The sequence below is a fragment of the Mytilus galloprovincialis genome, chromosome 2, assembly GCF_965363235.1.
Source record: "Mytilus galloprovincialis chromosome 2, xbMytGall1.hap1.1, whole genome shotgun sequence".
Taxonomy (NCBI): domain Eukaryota; kingdom Metazoa; phylum Mollusca; class Bivalvia; order Mytilida; family Mytilidae; genus Mytilus; species Mytilus galloprovincialis.
In genome coordinates this window covers 24,568,948-24,596,946 of record NC_134839.1, presented here as the reverse complement: position 1 = coordinate 24,596,946, position 27,999 = coordinate 24,568,948, and the positions used below count along the sequence as shown (strand labels likewise).

The 27,999-nt window shown below is 32.6% G+C and overlaps 1 protein-coding gene across 4 annotated transcripts; it reads right to left on the bottom strand.

The window, feature by feature from the left end:
* Nucleotides 1-1,540: 1,540 nt before the first annotated feature.
* LOC143063197 (ectin-like) lies at nucleotides 1,541-21,527 on the bottom strand. Of its 4 annotated transcripts, XR_012974968.1 has the most exons (8): nucleotides 21,388-21,527; nucleotides 19,895-19,966; nucleotides 19,590-19,661; nucleotides 18,474-18,545; nucleotides 14,453-14,601; nucleotides 4,164-4,334; nucleotides 2,416-2,484; nucleotides 1,541-2,005 (listed from the first exon to the last, which is right to left on the bottom strand). XR_012974968.1 is itself a non-coding variant. In XM_076235185.1 (7 exons), the coding sequence occupies exons 5-7, from the start codon at nucleotides 14,565-14,567 to the stop codon at nucleotides 1,944-1,946; spliced, it is 348 nt and encodes a 115-aa protein (XP_076091300.1). In that variant the 5' UTR covers nucleotides 14,568-14,601; nucleotides 18,474-18,545; nucleotides 19,590-19,661; nucleotides 19,895-19,966; nucleotides 21,388-21,527; the 3' UTR covers nucleotides 1,541-1,943. The 4 variants fall into 4 exon arrangements, 1 of the variants encoding a protein (XP_076091300.1); XR_012974969.1 differs by lacking the exon at nucleotides 14,453-14,601; XM_076235185.1 differs by lacking the exon at nucleotides 2,416-2,484.
* Between the last annotated feature and the right edge of the window lie 6,472 nt (nucleotides 21,528-27,999).

The window sequence follows — 27,999 nt, the reverse complement described above, 5'->3', positions numbered from 1 at the left end:
TCCCATTTCATGTAGAAGAACCTCTTTTTAATAGTCGATATACTCAATCCTCCAAATAATCATGGGTAGAAGAAGTGTAGAAATATAAGGATCCCTCATGACCTTCTGGAGCACATGAGATCACGCCGGTTTTGGTTGTGGTTTATGTTTCTCAATTCTTTACGGGCATACGATACAGTTACAGGGGAGGTAATGACTTTGGTAACGTAAAATATTATTTTCGCGACGTCAAACTGTGAAATATCGAGAAAAGATGCATTTTTCGACTGATTTTTATCATTCAAACTTATTTAATCTGAAAACGAGTGCATGGACCCCAATTTTTTTAAAAAGACATTTTGTTTCATTTTACAGGGAGATTATATGGACCAAATTTTATAAAATAGTGCAATTTTTTTAATTTTGATAAATTCTTGACCATTTGATAAATATGCGTTATTTTTGAACAAAAAAATGCATCAATTTTTAGAATATCTATAAAGTAAAGAAATTACAAATTCATTAACAAAAAAACAATTTGTTTTTATTTTTTAAAACAAAAAAGTTATGTCTTTCTTTCCAAAGGGAAAATAGGGCCACAAATTCGAATTTTGAGCAAATATACCAAATTTCGACCTCATTTAACTCAAAAAGTAGCACATGAAGGTATATTTTTATAACATATTTGATTTAATGAGGTACAAAATGGCCTATATGCACATTTTCATCAACTTGTAAATACGTGATAAAAACTGTATCGTATGCCCTTAATTACCAAAAAGTAAGTGCCTTTTTTACCATGACGTTGTGAGTTTGTTTTCGACTTATCATTATGAGTTTGATTATCAAGTTGGTATCTTACTCCAACAATTTACAATCCAATGAAAAAACGATGTTTTCGTATGGAAACAATAAGTCAGAGCATGATCACATTTGGTTGAAAACACAATAAAGCATTCACAATCTCGGGTATTTGAAAGGGTTACATACATAAGGGCTGTTTTGAATGCAAGATCGGATAGTTCTGATCTATTCAGATAAATTGTCATGTTTTGGTTCATATGGATAGCGTTTTACCTTCTACTGCATCCATCAATACGTTTACTCAACTGTAAATTCTTAAGTATTACACAGCATGGTTATGTATTTTACGTACATTCTATTAGGTCGTTATGTTGATTTCATATTTACAAAAAAAAAAAAAAAATGTATATGGCTACAAAACCAAAACAACTTATGATAAATTTCTGCCCTCATTTATTTAGAAGAAAGTCGCATACATATGTAATTAAAAAAATGAAAATGAAAGTTAACCACAATATTCCCAGACATATGATAAAAAATGCAAATGCTTCAATTTGTGATCGTTTGATCGCACACTATTTCATAAATTTATGTCATACATTAATATGTTAACATAAAGAAAAGAAATGTAATAAAGATTTTAATTAAACTCATATCAGCTAATAAATTGTTTTAATACTACTTCATACAACAAAGTTTACACTCGAGGGAAAGTAAACCACACAATTATAGCAGAGCTTTCCCACCAGACAAAAAAAAAAAAAAAAAAAAAAAAAAAATAGGCAGATAATGACTTTTCCCACAATATTGACCAAGATAACTTTTCACACATAATGAAGATGACTGTTCCCACAATAATGACGATGACTTTTGCCACAATATTGACGAAAATGTCTTTTCCCACAATAATGAAGATGTCTTTCCCCACAATAATGACAATGATGACTTTCCCACAATAATGACAATGACGACTTTTCCCACAATAATGACAACGATGATTTTTTCCACAATAATGACATTGATGACTTTTCCCACAATAATGACAATGATGACTTTTCCCATAATAATGACAATGATGACTTTTCCCACAATATTGACAATGATGACTTTCCCCACAATAATGACGATGCTGACTTTATTTGTATTTCCCCTCAATTTTATCAATCAATGTTGGTTGTCCTTTTATTATGGCATGTCATGGATTTCCTTTTGCGCTGTTTTCCTGAAAGAAAAAGTAATAACACATAGACTAAATTTCTTATAACATTGTAAGTTATAACAATCTATTTTATTGTTCTCCTTTTTATTAATGATAAAAAAAGGCAATAAGGAAAAGTTTAATGAGCTTGAAAATGCTGTCAGATATTTATTATTGATCATTATGCCATCAAACTGTTTTTTTTCTTATGAGCAAGTGATATTTTGATTGCGTGTGGACTCGCATGGTTGTTGATGTATTCACAGCAGGGTTTACTCCCCTTCTGCATTATGTTGCGATAGGACGTCAAGCGGTTAACGAAGGTTCTTTTCGTGTGATTTATATATTCTGAATGGATTAAAAAATAATGCATGTCTTTTATATGTCCTGTTCGTTATCTGAAATAATATAATCATAATGGGAAAACAAATTACCCGATATATTGTCGAAATCTTTTCCTGGTTAGTGGCCGATCCTAGTTTTCTTTGAATGATTGCACGATTCTGTTAACAGATGTAAACAATATATAATTTCATTGTTTAAAGGTTTCATTTAGCGAGATTTCTATAGACTTATTTTGACTATTCGTTTTATGCAATATTCATTTTTTTCTATTTCAAATGAATGCATGAATTAACATAGGTATGGTCATAGTTTTCAATTAACTGTTAATACCAAACTTTGAATTTTTGGAATAACTAAGGATTTTCGACCCTAGGAATATATTACCTTAGTTGTATTTAGCAACTCATTTCGGAATTTTATGGTCTCAATGCTCTTTAACTTAGTAGTACAATTGGTGTATCTAATCTTTTTGATTGGGGCGTCACTTTAAATAGAAGGCTTCTGTCGATTAAAAGCGTTTGGTGAACACAATTTTAAGCCGGGTCTCTAAAATGAGTTATTTGATCTATGCCTCCTTTTGTTCGTGTATGTGTCGTTGTGATAAAAGAAGTAAAATTGAGAAAGGAAATGTGGAATGTGTCAAAGCGACAACAACCCGACCATAGAGCAGACAATATATATATAAATAAAGTGTATAGTTTATAAAATTAACTAGAGTCTCTTAAGGGCCTGTGTCGCTCACCTTGGTCTATGGGCATATCAAACATTAAGCACACTCTCCAACATTGTAGACGAGAAGTATTTATGTTAAAATCTCTATTTTTTTTTTATTTTGTATTATTGATCTTTCAGTCTGTTTAGTTTATTTGACTTAATAATAGATCTCGCCTTGCTGATCATTTTTGTGATTTAAAAAAACTATTTTTCTATTATAATTTTAATCATATGAGACATAATAAAAACATGTTTCCCTCAATATCATAGTTTTCATGATAAAAGTCAAAAATGGGAAAACATGTTTGTCCTTAATGGGCAATAACTCCTATAAGAATTGTCGAACAGTTTTGACATGTAGAGCTCATTATTATGAACATATATATGTGCTCCTTTCAGAATTTCTCTTTTCATAAAGGTTAATTTTGTTTAGAAAAAACTTGCATTTTAGCCCTATGTTCTCTTTTTTTTTTTATCCATGTCAGTCATGTTGGTTGGAATGCGGTGTCATCTGACACATTGTTACAACGTTAAAGATAAAATAGAATAACCATTCAAATACTTCGTATTTAAAATAAATGTATTACTATGTACTTTAAAGGGACACTAGCTGTCAAATTCGTGTTCAACGATTTGACTAAAATTCTCACATTTCATTTATAACTATGTAAAACATTTATCCATATTATAAAGAGTGCAAAAATAAACAATTTTACAGAGCATGGGCTCGAGAATGTAACTTCGTTTCGTGTGTTTTTGAGTCTAGATAGCATCTAATTGACTATCCAGTTGACCTCCGGATACCTCCGATGGTTATATTAGCGATATAAACATAAATATAGATATTAATTGAAAAGGACTAGTGAATTTGGATTTTTCTAGGTCTGTTCAATTTCATATTATAGATTTATTTTTTTAATAATCATGGTTTTTACCTGTATAAGAATGATATTTTGTGGATCAAATCAGTCAATCAAATGATTTGCCTTTGTTTAACTTTCAATGTTGACAATCTTTCACTTTCATTAATCATTGAACAAAAAAGAAATCACATATTTTAGATTTTTATATATCTCGTAGCTAGTGCCCCTTTAAAGAATTACATGATTTTCACTAAATTTACTTGAATGACATTTTCTTAAGTTGCAAAAAAATGTTTCAGTTTCGGAACCAACACAATCAAGTCCACTGTCAGACGGTGTGGGGTTGTCACATGCTCTGGTTTTGGTAATGACACCATTTCCACAAGTTACAGAGCATGACGAGCTGGACCAAATGCTCCATCCTCCATCAACTATTAAAAAATATTGAACAATTATTCATTAATATCAGTCAGTTTGGGTAAATTGTCCAAATAAATCAAGAACCTAGCTTTTACAATATTGTCAAACAAAACAATAGCTCAAAATCATTTTAATCTTCATGCATGCGTAATATTTATCGTTTAACCTTTAACTTGTTTTACAATTAAATTAAAAGGTAAACGATGAATTGAGATGCACGGTTATCTATGAAACTGTATTAAATAAAACAGGGAACATCGTAAGAATATTATCATAATCAAATTGTTGTCACATGCTTATTGACAATTATAAAAGATTGTGTTGAAATTTAATTAAATCGCTTATAGTCCGAAAATTATGTTATTTTGCTAGCATCGCATGCATTGTTTGATGTTTCCAATGGATTTTAATAGACAACTTTCGAGTTCGATGCATTTCCGTAAAAAAACTTTGGTTTTAGTGAACATCCTTCTTGCGTTTAGGTGCGTCCTCACTTCCGTTCAAATGTTGAGGAAACGGTTGGAAAACTATAAAGCTATATTCCACGCATTATTCGGCGAATTGAATTCTCATAATTGTCTTTCAGCACAGCTGTCATTAGTGAACTGTGATTAATTACCTACAGAACAAATATTATTTCTACTTTATCCTGCACAATGACGATCACTAAGATGCTTGATGAACGTTTATAGTGCAGGGATACAGACGATCCCCTCTATCTGATAAATGACGTCATAAAGGCGCGCATGATTGACGAGTTTTTTTCCGGTGAGGGACAAACTCGAAAGTGGTCTATTAATTTAGATAACGTCAAAATGATTGACAACATATTGTTCTACGTTCGGCGTAAATATTGTGCAAAGATATATTCAACAAGTGGTGTCCATCAGATATGGACTCTATGTAGCTCAACATGCAGACTTCTTATACGTTCAGGTATTTCACATCCAATTTTTTATGGAAATATTCTTTATAAAGCACAAAAATGTCAATATTCACCTCAGAAACTAACAAAACCTTTAAATAGACTTATTAAGAAGGGATATAGTTACGATACGGTTGTCAGGTCATTAAAGATTGCATATTTTGGCGTTAATAATGATTCACTTTGCATCGGTACTAAACAAATTTATGCAAAAACCAGTTGTTGGCATGACACGGGTTATGTTCTTCTCATATATGTTATGATGGTATGATACTAAACCCCTAACGGGAAGGATATTCATATGATGAAATCATAGTCTTTCAATCAGTTTAATTGAAGTCTGGAGCTGACATGTCAGTTAACTGCTAGTAGTCTGTTGTTATTTATGTATTATTGTCATTTTGTTTATTTTCTATGGTTTCATCTTCTGACATCAAACTCGGACTTCTCTTGAACTGAATTTTAAATGTGCGTATTGTTATGCGTTTACTTTTCTACATTGGCTAGAGGTATAGGGGGAGGGTTGAGATCTCATAAACATGTTTAACTCCGCCGCATTTTTGCGGCTGTTCCAAATAAAGGCAACAGTAGTAGCTGTTCAAAACTCATAAGTATATGGACAAAAACTAAATCGGGGTAACAAACTAAAACCGAGTGAAACACATTAAGTCAGGAGGTCCGAGACCACAATTGTCGTCCCTTGATTTTCGTTGTTCACAAATATAGTCCCTAGTGTTGACAGTGGGTTACTTGCCATTAATTTTTATACCCCTCCAAATTTATTTCTCCATGTTTAATGCCTCAAATTGCAAGTAGGGGGGTGAAATTACACTGTAAAAAAATTTGGGTCCAGAATTTTAAAGGAAAGTAGTGATTTGGTCCAGCTGAAAAAGGTTGAAAATTAGCACTTCGGAAGCTGTCAAAAAAGATTTCAAGACGCCCTAAACATAAAATTGTCCATATTTTGAGTTAGAGCCAATGAAGTTTTCTATAATTTTGATATAATTTGTCCCAAAAGTAGTACAACACACTGTAAAAGTTTCTTTGAGAAAGCGCAGGTGGGATTTTTTTATTTTCATTTATGTTCTAAAAGAAATGCACTACGAAATAATTGTGTTCTCGGACCTAAGAGGTGAAATCTGTAAATATAGAATCTGTACTTTGGCAACTTCCCAAAATGTTTTGATGGTGTCAATTTGTCAAATAGCATGAAACTAAAGGATTTAAACTTTAATTTTATAGAATTTCTGCAAAAATGACCAATTTTGGCATTTTATGGTCAAAATAGACATTTATAGCTTTTTCAATATTGATGCATAAATGGCATCCTGACTTTCTATCTGACAGGTTTTCATGTGTCAATATTTGTGTTTCTATGCCTTTATCTAGTTCTTTTACTTATTTATGAACTCTGAATCTACAGAAAAGAAGATTATCTCAGACAATATGTGCAAAATGTGTTGTATAAATTACCCTTGTCTAACGCCCTGTTTGGATGAAGTAAAAAGTGGGGAGCTTGGTACATACAATTTGAAGTCCATAATAAAGACCTCACTAAATTTGTATCAAAAGCACTTTACAATGTCTATTGTACCTGTTCCATTTCACATAATATCTTTCTGTTCTTCTGTAGGATAGCAAGTGATTTAAATATAAGCCTGTTGAGAATAAATTGCATGCAAGTTTTTCCCTAAAAAGGCAAATATCTTTGTATCAGACCATACTGTTTGTAAGAAAAGTTAATTGCAAGAGTCTTTTTGTGCTCAGATTTGTTGCATCATGTCATATGAGTATAGAAATGATAAAAAAGACACAAATTTTTATTTCTTATAGCCTCAGTATGCATTTTTGAATGTAAATATATGGCACCGCCTAAATTGACCCTAATTTTTTTCCAGTCTTACTTGGCCTAAGACCCTTTTAAACTAATATGATATGTTATTTGTAACTTTTCTTTCCATTTAAAGTACTTTCAATACATATGTAAGGATCATTTATAACCAAAAAGCTTCACAAATTTAAAATTTCTGGAAAATATTACATCTTCATGTAAGGCTCCCCTTCATTGAAAAACCTCAATTTTTAGGCGCAGGCTCGTATAAATTTTACTTTTGAATACTTATGCCAAGTCTGATAAATCAAATGAGTACTCTATTGCTTTTAGTACAGGCTAAGTTATATATTAAGGCATTTAAAAAGTATTTGTTTGCAATATTTTAATTTTTAAAGCCCCAAATGTTGATAATTGAAATTTTCAATTTTAACGTCAAAATTTTCCGCGCAAAGATGAGTATAGAACTTAACTTATTGTCTATAATATACATCCTATTGTCATGAAACTTTGTAAGCAGTGTTATAATTTATTAAGCTTTGGTCATACCAAGTTTTTAAGATTTGTCAACTCTTTCTATCCTATTAGGTCCGAGACCACAATTGTCGTCCCTTGATTTTCGTTGTTCACAAATATAGTCCCTAGTGTTGACAGTGGGTTACTTGCCATTAATTTTTATACCCCTTCCAAATTTATTTCTCCATGTTTAATGCCTCAAATTGCAAGTAGGGGGATAAAATTACACTTTAAAAAAATTTGGGTCCAGAATTTTAAAGGAAAGTAGTGATTTGGTCCAGCTGAAAAAGGATGAAAATTAGCACTTCGGAAGCTGTCAAAAAAGATTTCAAGACGCCCTAAACATAAAATTGTCCATATTTTGAGTTAGAGTCGATGAAGTTTTCTATAATTTTGATATAATTTGTCCCAAAAGTATTTTTTACAGTACCAAGTCAGGAATATGACAGTTGTTGTCCATTCGTTTGATGTGTTTTATTATTTGATGTGGCCATTTAATTAGGGACTTTCCGTTTTGAATTTTCCTCGGAGTTCAATATTTTTGTTATTTTACTTTATACTAAATATTTATGTAATAAGTTCAGAACAAATTCCTGTATCCCTTTTAATTACAAGCTAAAATAAAATATATAGCCTTTCTAATTTCGAAATCCCAAAGTATAAAGAGACTTTATTTTATAACTATTTTGATATGACCGTCACTGTGTCGAGGATAAATAGAGACAATCACATTACGCGGGATTCATACATGTACTTATACGCGTTACCGCTCTCTATATGTAACGTCATGGTTGCTATGTATTAACGTCATTGTATTCCAGCATTAAATCATCCATTTGTATAGACGTCTTTTTCTCTATTCATACAACACAACGCAAACTACAATTATACGATCACGAGATTGGTACCGAGACCAAGATAAAAGATGGATTCGTCGAGAATCAAGTCTATTCGAGCTGGAAATACACCTTATCGCTATTCCCGGCTGACCCGTCCGCTTGAACTTTTGACGTCAACAACAATCACTTTTCCATTGTGGCGTCAGACATTTTGTTTTATGACGTCAAAATTTTACGGGAACCTGTGTGATTTCCAGCAATGGCGGACAAATAGCGATAAGGTGTATAGAGCCGCTGTCACGAAATTCTTCAAGAAACTAGATGAGCTGAACACCGATTCGGAGATGGATATAGACATTGCAGGTCCAATTATTGACGCTTTAGTGAAAAAACAAAGTGTAATTCTTAAACTGGATGAACAGATTTTGGAAAATACATCGGATGAAGATATAGAAGTTGAAATCACAGATGCAGATGAGTATAATTTAGATCTTGAAACACATTTACGCCGTTATAAGAAATTAGCACAAACAGTTACACGTACATGTACAGAATTATCTCACGAAAGTATTCCAAACACACGCCCCGTCATGAACATGCATAAAATCAATTCCGAAACCCGTCCTGTAATGAACACAGAATTCAACCCAAGATTTTCTTCACAAACTAGTTCCCTGTCTAGTCAAAATCACCGCTTGCCGAAGCTAACCCTACCTACTTTTTCTGGAGATATTCTTGAGTGGCAATACTTTTGGGAGTCGTTTGAAAACACAATTCACAGCAATCATACACTTACTGATGTCCAGAAATTCACGTACCTACAGTCACTTCTTGATGCAGACGCTATGAATGTTATAAATGGTTTAAACTTGTCCAGCGCAAACTATCACAAAGCCGTGGAGTTATTAGTAAATCGCTTTGGGAAAACACACAAAATTGTGAACGCTTATATGAAAGCTCTTTTAGATTTGCCAGCACCCTCATACACATTAGATAGTATCCGTAATTTTTCGGATAAGTCAGAGGTTTATATCCGTGGATTAGAATCTTTAGGACAGTGCCAAGATACGTATGGTTCCCTGTTAATCCCAGTTATGCTTGGTAAGCTCCCTATTAGAGTTAAAAGTAATATCACAAGAGAAAACGGAAACGACGACTGGACCCTTGGAAATCTAAGAAAGGCAATACAACGGGAAATATCTATTCAAGAAGCCAGCACTAATGAAAATGAGGCTTGTGATATACCTACCGCAAGTTTCCATGCCGGAATTGGTAAGAAAAATGGAAATTACGTAAATAAATCAAAATCTAAAAACTATTCTCCAAGTAAAATGTGCATTTATTGCAATGATATCAGAATGTAGGTCGAAAAACACATGCCGTACATGTAAACGTAAACACCACACTAGTTTATGCCATGAATCTTCAATTCAAAAATCACAGATTCAGAACATTTCAAGTAATACAGAAAACGGCACGCCAATCATGCATACATCTGCTTAACAAGAAAATTCTACCGTCTTCTTAAAAACGGCAATCGCTCCAATATGGTCACAGAATCAGTGCGCCGACGCTCACATCCTTTTCGACGAAGGAGCGCAACGATCATTTATGACGCAGGAAATAGCCGACAAGTTGAACGTCAAGCCAGACGGAAAGGAAACTCTCAACATATCCGCCTTCTGAAATTCTGACAAGAATGTTCGTCACATGAATAAAGCCACAGTGTATTTAGAAGCAGACTCAGGAGAGAAAATACCTTTACAGGTATTGATTGTACCAACCATAGCAGCGCCGATTCAGAATAATCGCAGGTACATTTCGCAGCAACTTCATTATTTGAAAGGACTTAAACTAGCCCACCCGTTATCAGAGGATAATAGCTTTGAAATTTCTTTACTCATTGGAGCAGACCACTACTGGGATGTAATCAAGGATGATATCGTTTGAGGCGACGGACCGACAGCGATGAGCTCCAAAATAGGCTATTTGTTATCTGGACCACTTACATGTACAAGAGGACAACGCAATTCACATATGATGCACATATTATCTAGTCACACAAAAGAGGACTATGATATTGAGAGATTTTGGAAATTGGAGTCCCTTGGTATACAAGAAAACGACAAACTTAACACGGAAAAACAGAACATCAAAGAATTTTCATCAACATCGATAACATATGAGGATGGAAGTACGTTGCAAAACTTCCATGGATTGAAGAATGTCCTGAATTACCGACAAACGAGATGATTGCAAGAGCAAGGACCCATAGAGTCGTTAACCGCTTAAACCAGGAACCAAAATTATTCAAAATATATGGCGACATAATTAAAGAGCAGGAAAAACGTGGTTTTATCGAAAAGATAAAGGAGAATGAGGACGAGCCATAGCGCATACACTATATACCGCATCACCCCGTCAAGAAAGATTCTACAACTACTCCGATTAGAATTGTGTATGATTGCAGTTGTAAAGAGAACGCAAAAAGTCCGAGTTTGAATGACTGTCTTCATTCATATCCGCCAATTTCAAATGACATAACAGAGCTACTAACCAGATTTCGTACTCAGAAGTTTGCAGTAACAACAGATATCGAAAAGGCATTTCTACAAGTTGGACTTCATAAATCTGACCGTGATGTAACTCGCTTTTTTTGGTTAAGTGACCCAACAGATTCAACCAGTCCGTTTACAACATATCGTTTGAAGTCAGTCTTATTCGGAGCTACATGCTCACCATTTATACTGAATGCAACTTTATTGAAACACTTTGAAGAGAATCCTAGTCCAACAGCTTCAAGAATTACACAAGACTTGTATGTTGATAAGGTTTTAACTAGTTTTACTGATGAAGACGACTTAATGCAATTTTACCGTGATTCCAGGTGTTTATTACAGAAAAGAGGCTTTAATCTCAGATCATGGAACTCTAATTCTAACAGACTACGACAACTTGCTAAAACAGAAAACGTACTAGATTCCAGTAACGAGGTCAACATACTTGGAATGCGCTGGAAAGTTGCGGACGACAAACTTTTATTTGCAGAAGTAGACATAGATTCAACCATGGTAGATGTAACCAAAAGAAAAATATTACGACAGTCGTCTAAAATCTTTGATCCGCTTGGCATACTTAGTCCCGTGACAGTGAAAGCTAAGATTCTTATGCAGTCACTATGGAAACGTAATTTTGGATGGGACGAACGCTTACCTGAAGATGTAACTAAGCAATGGACTACTTTATCTACAGATCTTAAATATACAAAATCAGTTGAACTTTCCAGACTACTTAACAACGATGGATTATCGCCACAAACAGCAAGATTGCACATTTTTACCGATGCTAGCAAACAAGCTTATGGAGCATGCGCCTACATTGTACAAGGAAAACATTCGCAATTAGTTATGGCTAAAAACAGAGTTGCACCGCTTAAAGTAATTACTTTGCCGCGATTGGAGTTGATGGGCGCCGTAGTTGGAGCGAAATTATCTAAACATGTGTCAAATATTTTAGGAATTACAAAAGTTACATTTTGGTGTGATAGCCAAATCGTTTTGAGTTGGTTGTATTCGTCGAAAATACAAAAACCATTTATAGCTAATAGAATTACAGAAATCCGACAACTTGTGGAAAATAAAACTTGGAGGTATTGTCCAACTGACTGTAACCCCGCCGACTATCTTACCCGCGGCATGTCTTCATCTAAGTTTTTGAATAATGGTACTTGGTTCAACGGACCGAAATGGCTTGCACATGAAGAACAGTGGCCGCATTGGGATCGAAATTCCGTTGCTATGACAACAATTACAGACAATGAAGTAAAGACATAGTCCGGCAAATTCAACAAAATGATGACAGATTCACAGTTGTAAAGGAAGTCATCAATATTCAGCAGTTTTCCGAAACTGCTTCGTATAATGTCTTACGTATTGCGCTTTATAGCGAATTGCATAACGCTTTCACAAAACAGGAAATACCAACATTTAGAGGTAGACGAGATTCAAAATGCTTCACTCGTGTTGATACGGAATGTACAGCAAACTATTTTTATGAATGAAATCCGCAAAATTGTTTCAAAGGATACTAATCGACTACCTATAGTACGTCAGTTACGGTTATATATCGACGAAAAGGGACTACTACGTTCCGGCGGAAGAATTGACAATGCGCTCGTTAGCGAAACAGTGAAATACCCTTATTTACTTCCGACAAAACACCCGTTGACAACATTGATAATTTTGGACGCACATAAACTACAAAATCACACTGGAATAAATGGGACAATTACGTTAATTCAACAGACGTATTGGATACCGAAAATCCGACAAAGAGTGAAAACCGCATTACGGAATTGTATTCCCTGTAGGAAGATAATTAGTCGACCGTATGTGGCGCCTGACCCACCACCACTGCCAAAGGATCGTCTTGGAGAAGACCCGCCATTCAGCGTCACGGGAGTTGATTTCACAGGAGCGTTACATGTACGACAAAATGGTAACAAGGAAACAAAAGCGTATATATGTCTTTTTACGTGCGCCTCAACCAGGGCTGTTCACATTAAGTTAGTTCAGGATTTAACGACACATTCATTTTTATTAGCTTTTCGCAGATTTGTTAGCCGTCGGTCTTTACCGAAAATTATGATATCTGACAATGTTTCTACGTATAAATCTGCAGCGACAGAGATTTCTAAAATATTCAAATCAGAAAAAGTGCACGGAAAACTTAGTGAGTTAGGAACATTGTGGAAGTTTATACCCAGCAGAGCTCCTTGGTACGGAGGATGGTGGGAGCGACTTCTTGGACTCACAAAAACTTCGCTCAAGAAAACATTAGGACGTGCCTGTATCGACTTAGATATGCTACATACCGTTATTACAGAAATCGAGTGCACACTGAATGACCGACCGTTAACGTACATCTCTACTGATGAAAAGGATCAAGAACCACTTACGCAATCTCATCTTTTGTATGGCAGAAGATTAAAGACACTTCCGTATCCTTTAAATGACAAAAGCGAATTTAAAGACACTAGAAAAACACTAACTTGCGCTCATGCGCTAAAACGTAACAAACAACAACAAGATTTACTACAACACTTTCGGACGAGATGGAAGAAGGAGTACCTTACATCACTACGAGAATTCCACAGAGCCAGTGGCAATAATTTACAGAGGATAAAGATCGGGGACATAGTACAAATTCATGATGACTCGCCTAGAACTGTATGGAACATTTGGTATCATCGAGGACCTTGTGCGTGGTGGAGATGGTTTGGTGAGATCAGCAATAGTGCGTACAAAATTTGGACTTACGAATAGACCAATCGTCAAACTCTACACACTAGAGATAAATTCAAATGACAATGATGAATCACAAATACTTAGAAGAAGAAGTGTCCGTTTACAAAACCGCAATCAGAGACTGTAATTATAATTGAGAACATTTTTCAATCGCAACATTGATTCAGAGATAGTTTTAAATGTGATTTATAGACTTTAAAGTTTCAAATATTTCATTTCTTTTCATTTATAGATGATTTTTTTAATTTGGATAAATTGCTCATTGAGACTTTAATTGCACAAATTCGCGGCCCCGAGTATGTCGAGGATAAATAGAGACAATCACATAACGCGGGATTCATACATGTACTTATACGCGTTACCGCTCTCTATATGTAACGTCATGGTTGCTATGTATTAACGTCATTGTATTCCAGCATTTGTATAGACGTCTTTTTCTCTATTCATACAACACAACGCAAACTACAATTATACGATCACGAGAACTGATGAGTCTTATGTAGACGAAACGCGCGTCTGGCGTACTAAATTATAATACTGGCACCTTTGATAACCATTTACTTCTTCTACAAAGAAAGAAAAAGAACCGAATCTGAACTATATATTCTTATCGCAGAGTTGCTACAGAGGTCAAGTTCTGAACGAATAAATTTGAAATACATTAAACATTAATTAATTCATCATTTATCAGGAAATATATTAAACTGCTAACCTGGTATTTTGCAGTCTGAAGTATTGAAACTTTTAATTTCTGTCGTTGTGTTGAAATCCTCACAGGTGCCTGAGACTAACTGGACCGTTGTCAACCTTTTTATTACATTTTTCATTAGGCAGCATTTTAGTGGGTTAACGCTTATATTCCTTAAATATTTAATTAAATACAAAGTTAATGCTGTACATTTCCATGTCTGTAATTTCTCTTATTTCACTTATTGCGAAACATATCGAAACATCAATGATAAGAAATTTAAAAAATGACAACATTATAAAAATGGAAAGAACTAACAACATAGTAATGCTACTTCTAATGCAACATCGTTTGTTACGTTCAAAATTTATGCTAGGAAACCGCTCGCGCAAGAACAGACGACGAAAGAAATATTTAAAATGGATAATTTTGCATTGTTTTCTGTCAGTTTCATTTGAATTGTTGATTTGATGGTCGCAATTAAATACCTGTTGACGTTTACACTAATAAGTCACCAGCAAACTTAATTTACGACCATCAAATCACAAATTGATGCCGTCGAAACTTATAAAATACGACACAGCTATCATTTAATTTTGCTAAAAAATTTACACAAATCATCAAATCAAAATAGATATAAAATGCTTCTTTGAATAATATAATAATCAATGCCATTCAATAAATAAATTTGGTGTATTTACTGTCTTCTGGTTGGTTGAAATTATTAGTTTTATTTTCAATGTTGTCAATTTTGATGGCGACACACCCACTCTGACGTTGTGTATTCATACGCCAACATGTGTGTACGTTATTATTGTTAATATAAATAATATAAAAAGTTCTTTGAGACTTATTTTTGATAGAAATTTATTTATAATGAATGGCAATAATTTATTTTGATTTTATTGAACCATAAAACTAATTTTTGACTCTTCACATTTTACATAATCCGATAATAGCCATTCATTAATTATCACTACAAAGACAAACTGATGTTATGCATAATACTTACAAAACAAACTTATCACGTGATACCTGACTCAAATTCATGGTCTCAATAAATACCAAATATATACTGTTCTACAGATTATTTCAAATTAAGAAACAAAAGTCTAATGTTAAACAAAAAAAGAGTTCAAATGTCCCTGCTTTGAACATATTTTATCTATCCAGGATACAAGGGCAATAACTTTCTTTTTTTTAAATTATTTATCAATATCTTAGAGAAATGAAGACTCAAGACCAAATGCTATATGATTTCCGCTATAATAATTTTTTCTGCGAGGAATAACTCATTAAAAATATTCGATCAACTAGGACCTGTATTTTAAAGTACCGAAGCCATTACTGATAAAAACCTATGAGACAAGTTTTATAAAATTCTAGCATGAATTGTACACATGGTAGCGCTAAAACGCATTTTCCAATTAATCAATATTTCCAAGTGATATAACTCTTTATAGATAACTGATCGGCACTGATTTTTCAAACAGTCAAAGACAAATTTCACAAAAAAGACATTACAGCGCTCGTAAGGTAATTTTCCAAACGATGCAATTTGTACCGTGTTTCCAAGAGACATATTTTTTTTTTAAATAATTGATCGGTAATGATTTTCAAACTCGTCCAAGACTTAGCTGATATAAACATATAATGTAATAGAGGAACGAAAGATACCAGAGGGACAGTCAAATTCATAAATCGAAAATAAACTGACAACGCCAAGGCTAAAAATGAAAAAGACAAACAAACAATAGTACACATGACACAACATATACAACTAAAGAATAAGCAACATGAACCCCACCAAAAACTGGGGGCGAGCAAGTGCTTCGGAAGGGTAAGCAGGTCCTGCTCCACATGTGGCACCCGTCGTGTTGCTCATGTTATAACAAATCCGGTAAAAAATTTAATTCGGTAAGTCACATTCATGAAAAGGAACTGTCATACAAATTTGGCAAGAACTGTACACGTGATTGCGCTCATAAAGCAGATTAACAGACGGACAGACGGACACTTGGTATTTCTATGTCCCCAACAACGCGTTGGCCGAGGGACAAAACACTAAAAAGTAAATGATCAAAAGATATGACTGAACGTAGCAGTGACAATTTCGATAATTACCATGTAATATTAACATTACAATTACAATTACAGTAGATCAACGATGTTCACGATATTAACCTTACCAGGGCCGCGTTCAATATCGTAGCTGCTACGTAGTGCTACGTAGATTTTTGTCTATTGAACGTGTAGCTAGCCTATAGTTTCTACATAGATATTGATATCAGCTACGTAGCTGCAGCTGCTACGATATTGAACGCAACCCTGTACAATTGTTTATCAATGTTAACGATGTCCAATAGATTATCAATGTAAACGTTAATTACTGATGTTTACGTTAATAAACTTACAACAGGTGATTAACGATGATCACGATAACATTACACTCACTGTATACTACCGATTTTCACGATAATAACATTACACTCGCTGTATATTACCGATGTTTACGATAATGAAATTGCAATAACATTAGATTACTGATACGATCTTCACGATAATAACATTACACTCGCTGTTTACTACCGATATTTACGATAATAACATTACACCCACGGTTTATTACCGATGTATACGATAATAACATTACACTCACTGTTTATTATCGATGTTTACGATAATAAACTTGCGATAACATAAGATTAACGATGTTTACGATATAAACATAACACTCGCTGTATATTACCGATATTCACGATAATAACATTACACTCACTGTATATTACCGATGATTACGATAATGTAATTGATAACAACATATTAACGATGTTCACGATAATAACACTACTCTCACTGTATATTACCGATATTCACGATAATAACATTACACTCACAGTTTATTACCGAAGTTTACGTTAATAAACTTACAATAACCGTAGTTTACCAATCGGGGATTGGCACGATTGCTGTCAAATGTAATCGATAAATAAATCAGCTATATCAGTATTTTATTAAATATACAATACGACAAATAATTGCAACATTAGTATACCACTGTTCAATAGTCATAAAACCAAAATCGAGGGGAAAGCATACGATAATACAATTGATATAACAACAGATTAACGATGTTCACGATAATAACAGTACTCTCACTGTATATTACCGATGTTCACGATAATAACATTACACTCACTATATATTACCGATGTTTACGATAATAACATTACACTCACGGTATATTACCGATATTCACGATAATGAAATTGCTATAACATTAGATTAACGATGTTCACGATAATAACATTACACTCACTGTATATCACCGATATTCACGATAATAACATTACACTCACTGTATACTACCGATATTCATGATAATAACATTACACTTACTGTATACTACCGATAGGCACGATAATAACATTACACTCACTGTATATTACCGATATTCACGATAATAACATTACACTCACAGTTTATTACCGATGTTTACGTTAATAAACTTACAATAACCGTAGTTTACCAATCGGGGATTGGCACGATTGCTGTCAACTGTTATCGATAAATACATCAGCTATATAAGTACGTTATTTAATATATAATACGACAAATAATTGCAACATAAGTAAACCACTTTTCAATAGTCATAAAACCAAAATCGAGGGGAAAACATCAACTATAAGAAGAAAACAATAGAACTATAGTAACACAAAAATAACATACGTCTATATACATAGAAACGGACTATTTGATAACAACTGCCGTTTGCTTTAGTACAGGACATTTTAAGACAATATAGCGGGTTGAAACTGGTATTAGGGCTAGTCAAACCTCTCGCTTATAAGGCAATGCTGAAATTACAGCTAAAATAAAAAGAAGTCGTGACTGGAATACGGTACAGATAATCACAAAAACACTAATGACAGAGAAACATATGGATAGATAAAATATTATTACATTTCAACATGTAAATCACAGAATAACAACGGACATAAGTACACCAGAATAGAATATAGACTGAGATAGACATCACACTTACAAAGCTAGAAGACTAGTAGTCGTCGATAACAGACCTTCTGGTAAACTTTCTATGTTGTTATTACTTACATCTCTGGAAGAAAATCAATAATCACGATTATGCAAGAGAATACCTTATTAAGATACTCATATTCATATAACCACAGATTTTAAAAGTCTTTATGTATTCTTTAATTGATATTCTTAAAGCCTACATAGCTTTGAACTGCAACCATTGAATAGCTAACGAGAAACAAAATTTAATAAGTGTATAGAAATGAAGTGTACGAACAAATAGAATTATGGTTATCCTATTGAATAAGTATATTGAAGAACGTATTTATAGATTTGAGTTTTCAAATCTACAATACAATCTACAATATGATAAAGCCTGAAAAAGGTGTAATATCACCATTGATAATCCCATATAATTCTTTGTTAATTTCGCACTTTTCAAGTGCAGAATTTATCTTGGTTTCAAATAAAGAAATACTCGGCATAAGTAAAGTTTTATCCTGTCCAGTACCATAGAAAAATATTCACATAACATTTCATTGCATAAAAGAAAATTACCATAAATGTTAATTCACATTCAGTTCAGGTGTAACACCACTAATTCAGGCCCGGCCAGAAAGCACATACCAGAAAGTTGTACATATTGTACACAAAATAGTTCCTACGCATGAGTGTAACTTTCAAAATATGTAGGCTATTTAGTTATTTTTGGCATCAAATGCAAGCTGAAGGACTGGTGATCATTGTAGAACACTTTTGGATTTATAAATTTGAATATTAAAAAAAAAATGCACTAAATTTTAAAAAGAGGGTACATTTTGTCTGTTTGTCCGATCTGAAGTACCTGTTTTGGTACATTCGAAGTTCCGGGAACCAGTTCTTTCTTATATGCCATTAAAGGTATGTTGATTTTTTCAGTACAAGACACCATAAAGTGTTGCTTTAATATGCAATGATTGCCACTTTATTTGAACTTAAAATGAAAGAGGTGTGCCTGCTTGAAATGGAGGAATTTAACATAGAAAGCAATGGGACCATGAATTAGTGGTGTACTTCCTTCAATGAAATCACTGTACAATCTTTACCAAGATAAAGTTTCAGTTTAGGCAAAAAGCACACTTACAGAAATACCAGAGCCGTAGTCGTTGATAACAACCCTTCTGGTAAACTTTCTAACTTGTTATTCTGTAAAGTTCTGGAAGAAAATCAATTAACATGATTATAAAAGAATATAATTAACTAAGATACTGATATTCAAAAGGAGCACCATGTAAGTAATCAAATATACAATACAATCTCTAGTATGATAAATCATGAGAATTATATCAATCTTACTTACAATAATTATAGATTCACTTTCGATTGAATTGATATACAGTACAATCTATAATAAGATTAAGTTTGAGATCAGACATCAGTCACACTTACATCAACTGAAGAACCGTAGTCGTCAATAGCAACCCTTCTGGTACACTTACTAACTTGTTATTCTGTAAATATCTGGAAGTAAATCAATTTACATGATTATAAAAGAATATACTTAATAACGATTGTGATAATCAAAAGTACCAACGGTTTCAAAGGTTTGTCGCTTTATTTAGTAACCCGGAATTTGTTTTTTTTTTCTCAATCAATTTATGAATTTTGAATAGCGGTATACTACTGTTGCATTTATTTATTTATTTATATGTACCAAAATTATTAAATTGTTTTTTATTCTTGATGCAACGTTTATACCTTTAACTGCAACCTTATGATATATACAGTAGTATGTAAAAAGTATGTGTTGGTAGAAGATCGAACGATAAAAAACCTACTGAGTTCTAGGTACAAAAGTATTTGACGAAAAAAAATCAAATTTATACATAATTAAATATACCATACAATCTCTTATAATATGAGGCCTGAGATAAAATTCAATCAAACTTAAATATTTGAAAGATGTGTTTTCGAAAAGAACATACCTTCAAGTAAACTTCCTAAATTGTTATTATTTAAACGTTCGGCAGAAAATTAATCAAAAAATGCAAAAATGCATGTATACTCAAATAAGATTCTACTACTCAAGTTACAAATATTTCAAATGTCTGCATGTATTCAAAAGTAAAATCACAAAAATACTAAATCCGGAGGAAAATTCAAAACGAAAAGTCCCTTATCAAATGGCGAAACCAAATGATAAAACACATCAAACGAATGGACAACAACTGTCCTATTCCTGACTTGGTATATAGTTTTTGAGCTGATATTCTTAACGCTTTGTGTATAGCTTTGAACTGCAACCATTAAACATTAAACGAGATTAAAAGTTGAACATGTTTAAGTATGTAGAATGATGATTAAACTATTGAGGTATCGGTTCACAATTATATTGAAGAATAAAGGCAACAGTAGTATACTGCTGCTCGAAGGTCATGAATCGATTGAGAGAAAACAAAAAAACTAAAACTGATAGAACACATCTAATATAAGAGGTAAACAACGAAACAATAGAAATACTAACGTGCAACAAAAAACCAAACGACAATACAACACACACACTCTGGCGAACTATAAGATACAATATGCCATTTTCCTGACTTTGTACAGGACATTCTAAGAAAAAAAAGGTGGGTTGAACCTGGTTTTGTGGCTAGCAAAATCTCCCGTTTTCATGGCAATGTTAAACACTAAAATGAGAACATCTCATGATAAAACTACAATACAAATAAATGAAAACCTTCAGGATAGACAAATGCACAAATAAACAATACAAATATCAATTACATATATACGTAATCAACTATACAAAACAATCTATATTGAGATGAAATGAGTAAATACAGATCATACCTACCATACTTTTCGAATCATGTTCGATTAAATATACAATACAATCTATATATAATACGATTATGAGATACAATATCAATCACACTTACATTTGTTCAAGACTCGTTGTCGTCGATAGCAGACCTTCTGGTAAACTTTCTAAGTTGTTATCACTTAACGCTCTGAAAGAAAATCAATTAATTTCGGTGTCATTTTGGTCTCTTGTGGACAGTTGTCTCATTGGCAATCATACCACATCTTCTTTGTTATATTGTTATAAATCAGAATAGATTGATATTATTCTTTTCACATCATGATCGTATCTATGGTGAGTTTATTATTATCCGACATATTTATAGATAATTACAGTTACTGTTTCCTACACTGTTTTATACACTTTTTAGGTGTTTCTATAATTTATTTATTGTGTACATGTATGGTTCCTCCTAACGATTCAGGGGCCTTGTAGGAAAGATCGTTTACTAATATACAGATGATAAATGAAAAGACGTTATTATAGAAACTATAGTTTAAAAATAAATAACACAAAAAAATGGCATTATCAATAGAGCATTTTTGCAGTAAACGCTTTTACCGAATCTCCTACTTCACACGGCGTTACTATTATTTTTTTTTATTGATTTTTTTTATTTTTAAACTTCATATATATATATATATATGTAATATATATATGTACATGTCTGCCTGTGTGTAGTGACAACTGCAAATTATACCTTGTCCATCGGATTTCTTATGATTAAGAAATACCATGTAATGTAATATATATATATTACGTAATCAACTAAACAGGGCAATTTATAATAAGATGAAATCTTAACTAATTACCAATCACATTTACCATATTTTTCTAATTATGTCCGTCTAAATATACAATACAATATATTATATAATACTGATAAAGACATCAATCACACTTACAAAGAGTTAAGGTTCGTAGTAGTCGACAACAGACCGTCTGGTAAACTTATTATGTTGTTATCACTTAACTCTCTGAAAGAAAATCAATTAACATGATCATGTAAGAATATACATAACTAAACTTAACAAAAGTACATGTACCAATTTAACGTTCCAAAAGATCATCTCTTTATGTAAGAACAAGATTAAATATGTATTTTATGATATTCTTGATACAACGTGTATAGATATATGAAGATGTGGTATGAGTGTCAATGAGACAACTCTCCATCCAAGGAACAATTTATAAAAGTAAACCATTAAATGCCATTGTACGGCCTTCAACACGGAGCCTTGGCTAACACCGAACAGCAAGCTATAAAGGGCCCCAAAAATTACTAGTGTAAAACTATTCAAACGGGAAAACCAACGGTCTTATCTTAATAAAAACGAGTTTGTACCTTAAATTTATTTTTGTACCTTAAAAAACATTGAATATATAGAAAAATTACATAAGTATGTTAATGTTATAGATATAGGAAGATGTGGCATGAGTGCCAATGAGACAACTCTCCATCCAAATAACAGTTTATAAAAGTAAACTATTATAGGTCAAGGTACGTCTTTTAATACGGAACCTTGGCTCACACCGAACAACAAGCTATATGTTACAGGCATGTTCTAAATTTAGGCATTTTCTAAAATGCCTGAAAACTTTAGGCATGCAAGATTCAGTCATTATACATAATGACTATTTTTTCTACGTATTTTACAATATGCCTGAAATTATTTTATACAATGGAATGATGAAAAAAATCAATTAAAGCTTTGAACACCGGAGCAGTTTTATTTATGATAATTACTTAATAATTTGATTTAGAATGTAACTCTTCTTCTGATTAGCTGACGTCGTTTTGCTTATCATATCATAGACACAATTTTGTCACCATGACGTCATCAACGTTTTTTCATGATTTACGCCAGTTTAAAATGGAATTTAGAATTAAATTATAAGAAATAACTGTAATATTTTGTCAGTCTATTCGAAATAACATAAAAATGTGGTGCACACTGTTAAATAACACGCTACGCGCGTTATTCAGTGTGCACCACATTTTTGTTATGTTATTTCTTCATAGACAGAAAAAATATTACAGTCATTCCTTAAATAAACAAATAAGAGTTTTAAAAGAAATCCAGAATAGGCATAGCTATATATAGTTTTGGCTTATATCACTAAATCTAATGCATTTAGAGCAAATCTGACATGGACATACTATGTTTATCAGATTAAAATCTATCTATCTAACTATTAGTCAATTAAGGTAGATCACAAGTATATATTTTTTGAGACAGAATGTTTTCATAATTTGCCAAAATGAAGATTTTATTATGCTCTTTTCAAAAATTTAATAAAAAGTATGGGTCACCGTGCTATTTTTCAAGCTATGGGTCGTTGAAAATTGCCAAAATTTGGTTAGTTTGTTCATGAAAAAACACATTAGTGTGCATAAAAAAAATTCTATGAGATAGAATTTTGAAATAAATTGTGAGAAGAAAGGTTTCATAATATGTTTTAAATAAATAAAAAGAAAACATGGTGTCACCGAACTTGTTTTCTTGCTACAAGTAAAAATAAAAAAAAATCCCTATTAGCCCAGTATAAATTTTGTACTAAAAGAGTTATTTCCCCTTAAATGGCTCATTTGAAAAAAATAATTTTTGTACCAAAAAAATTGATATTTGTTGAAATATTTTGAATAATACGATTAATTAACAATTTGTCTTCAAAAAGAAAAGGCAGTCTAACCATTGAATTGCAAATCTGTCTCCAAATTTGCAGATTTAGGCAAATAATTAGACCGATCTTGTACTGCGATTGTGCAATCCAAGATGGTGGTATACCATATATCTACCTTAAACGCAAACTTCTTTATCTCGGCTTTATATGTTTTTGAGCCGATATTCATAACGCTTTGTTTATAGCTTTCAACTGAAACCATTTAGGTTTGAACGAAATTAAAGTCTATGCTATATTTAATAAGCATGTACAAATAAAGTGTGCGTAGAAAATAGAATAAGGTTAATCCTTTTGAATTCTAGGTATATAAGTATAAGAACTTATTTATATGTTTGCGTAATAAGACATACAATACAATCTAAAATATGATAAATTCTGAGTTAGACATTATTCATTATTATCCTAATTAAGAGTAATTCTCGCATTTGATTGGCCTATTGTCCTAATAAATTTCTGTCCAATTTTTGATTCAGTCAATTGGAATTATCTCCCTTACACCATTGACCTAATAGAAAAAGATATTTTTGAATTGCCTAATAATCCTATTATTTTTCACAGTTAAATCAAGTATCTAAATATATTTGGTCAATATTGTCCTAACAATTTAATTTGAATATAATAAGTGATGACATAACAAAATCAGGATAAATTCGTTACACAGTGGGCAATACTTGTCCTAATACGGAATTTATCGGGTCAATAATATTCATGTTGGGTTAAGCGTTGCCTCGTTCAATGTGAATTTTATTGACCCGATAATTCCCTTTATTAGAACAATTACACCCTGTGCTACTTATACACTAACAATATGTCAAGATGCATATTCGATTAAATTAACAGTGCAATCTATAATAAGACTTAGTCCAAGATAAGACATCAATCACACTTACAAAACTCGAAGATCCGTATTCGTTGATAACAGACCTTCTGGTACATTTATTATGTTGTTACCACTTAAATCCCTAGAACAAAAACCAATAAACATGATAATGTTAGAATCTACATGAAAAAGATACTGATACTTAAATGTACCAAAATTTTCAGCGGTTAAACTCTCTATGTACCTCGGGCTTAACATATTCGTAAAACATGACAAGGTATCTAACTTGTAAAAAAAATATTTTTATTTATATTCTTGATGCAACGTTTATATACATTTATACTCACTCATAATAGTTATCAAAGGTACCATGATTATAAATTAGTACGCCAGACACGCGTTTCGTCTACATAAGACTCATCAGTGATACTCATATCAAAATAGTTATAAAGCCAAACAAGTACAAAGTTGAAGAGCATTGAAGATCCAAAGTTCCAAAAAGTTCATAAAACAGTTTATACGACAGAAAAAATGCATGTGTAGGTATAGATAAAGGTGTGCGTAGAAAATAGATTGATGGTAAAAATTCCTCAGTACACAAGTATTTTGACGAACTTAAATTATATTATAAAGGTACGTAAATAAATATACAATAAGATAGAGAATGAGAGAGCCATTAATCACACTTACAAATTTTGAAGATTTGTGTTAGTTGACAGAAGACCATCGGGTAAACTTTTTAGTTGTTATCATTTAACTTTCTGAAATAAATATCTATAATTAATATGATTACTTGAGAATATACTGAAGAAAGATTATAATTCTCAAAAGTACCAATCAAAGGTTGATCTATATTTGTAAACTGACAGCCTAAAAACATTTAATAAGATAGAAAAAATATGTATAAAGGAGGTGTGGGTAGAAAATAGAGTAATGGAAATTTTCTGATTCCACGGTACTCAAATATTTTTGACGAACATAAATTAACGCATTCAATAAGATAGCAAAATTACATAAGTATGTAACAATTAAAGGAGGTATGTATATATAAGGGGGGAGTAAGATACCGAAATCCCGGGCCTAAAAACATGAAATTCCGAGGTCCCGAATTTAAAGAAATTTAAATCCCCACATCCCGAAATTCGAAAAAATACATGGTCAGAATAGCATATCACAGAAAATTCGATAATTGATTTTTTTTTATTAAATTAAACATACGTTTAGTTTCGGATTCTTTGGAACTCAATATGGACCATTTTGCTAATGAGACCACAAAAGCAAAATTTAAATATACGATTCGAATCAGCAAATAAAACAAGACCCATATATTCAATTTTTGTTGAAATCCAAAGTTTACTTTTGAACCCGATTTGGACCAACTTGATAAGATGACGACCCAAAACCAATAAACTGCTTTGCCGAGCGCAGCTAGATACGCCCGCAGAAGTCCAACTCTGAACATTTGTGGCAAAAAGGACATAATATTTAAGCTTGAAACAGGTCTGAATTTGGATTGTATTTAAATATTTGACATATTAAAGGTTTCTGCATGGATGTAGTCAAAGAACTTGAAATTGGTGATATGAATTGAATTTATATTCAAGTAAAGATTTCTTGCTTTTGTGCAATACTTACTAAATATGTTGTCAGACTATAAAAAGTTCAATCAATTCTTAATGTTATGTTAGAAATCTATGAAAATCAAAAGTGATAAAATTGAGAATGGAAATGGGGAATGTGTCAAAGAGACAACAACCCGACCAAATAAAAACAACAGCAGAGGGTCACCAACAGGTCTTCAGTGTAGCGAGAAATTCTCGCACCCGGAGGTGTCCTTCAGCTGGCCCCTAAACAAATATATACTAGTCCAGTGATAATGAACGCCATACTAATTTCCAAATTGTACACAAGAAACTAAAATTAAAATAATACAAGACTAACAAAGGCCAAAGGCTCCTGACTTGGGACAGGCGCAAAAATGCGGCGGGGTTAAACATGTTTGTGAGATCTCAACCCTCCCCCTATACCTCTAACCAATGTAGAAAAGTAAACATATAACAATACGCACATTAAAATTCAGTTCAAGAGAAGTCCGAGTCTGATGTGAGAAGATGTAACCAAAGAAAATAAACAAAATGAGCTTACATCAATAGATGAAAACAAATCACCAAAGTTACCTGAGAATTGCTGACAGCATCTTTGAGTTATTGTCCGAAAACTGGAAAATCCCCCCTTTAAAAAAAAAATAAAACCCCATAATGCAAAAATGTAAAATTTAAAATTTATAAAATTCTTAAGGGATCTTACATCAATAGATGTTTACATCAATGTAAACAATTCACCAAAGTTGGGGTTCGTGTTGTTTATTCTTTAGTTTTCTATGTTGTGTCATGTGTACTATTGTTTGTCTGTTTGTCCTTTTCATTTTTAGCCATGGCGTTGTCAGTTTATTTTCGATTTATGAGTTTGACTGTTCCTTTGGTATCTTTCATTCCTCTTTTAAAGAAACTGCTGAAAGCATTTTTGAATTTTTGTCCGAAAACTGGAAATTCTCCCTTTTCATGAATAACACCCTGTAACACAGAAACGTAAAATCAAAAATTTATAAAATCGAAAGGGAGCTCATGTCAATGGATATAAACAATTCACCACAATTTCTTGCAAGTTGGTGAATGCATTCTTTATCTATTGTCCGAAAACTGGAAAATCACCCTTGTTTAAATGAATAAAAACCCATAACTCGGAAACGTAAAATCTAAAATTTATAAAAAAAAAAACGAAAAGGAGCTCACGTCAATAGATATAAACAGTTCATTAAAGTTTTATGCAAATTGTTTAAAGCGTTTTTGAGTATTTGTCCGACATGTTCACGACGGACGGACGGACGGTACGACGAACGGAGGGACGGACAACGGTATTCCAAATACGTCCGGGCGTATAAAAATCTACACAAATGATAAGATTCAGCATATCAAATATACAAAAGAAGATGTGGTATGATTGCCAATGAGACAACTGTCCACAAGAAACCAAAATGACACATACATTAACAACTACAGGTCACCGTACGGTCTTCAACAATTAGCAAAGCCCATACCGCATAGTCAGCTATAAAAGGCCCCGATATGACAATGTAAAACAATTCAAACGAGAAAACTAACGGCCTTATTTATATAAAAAAAA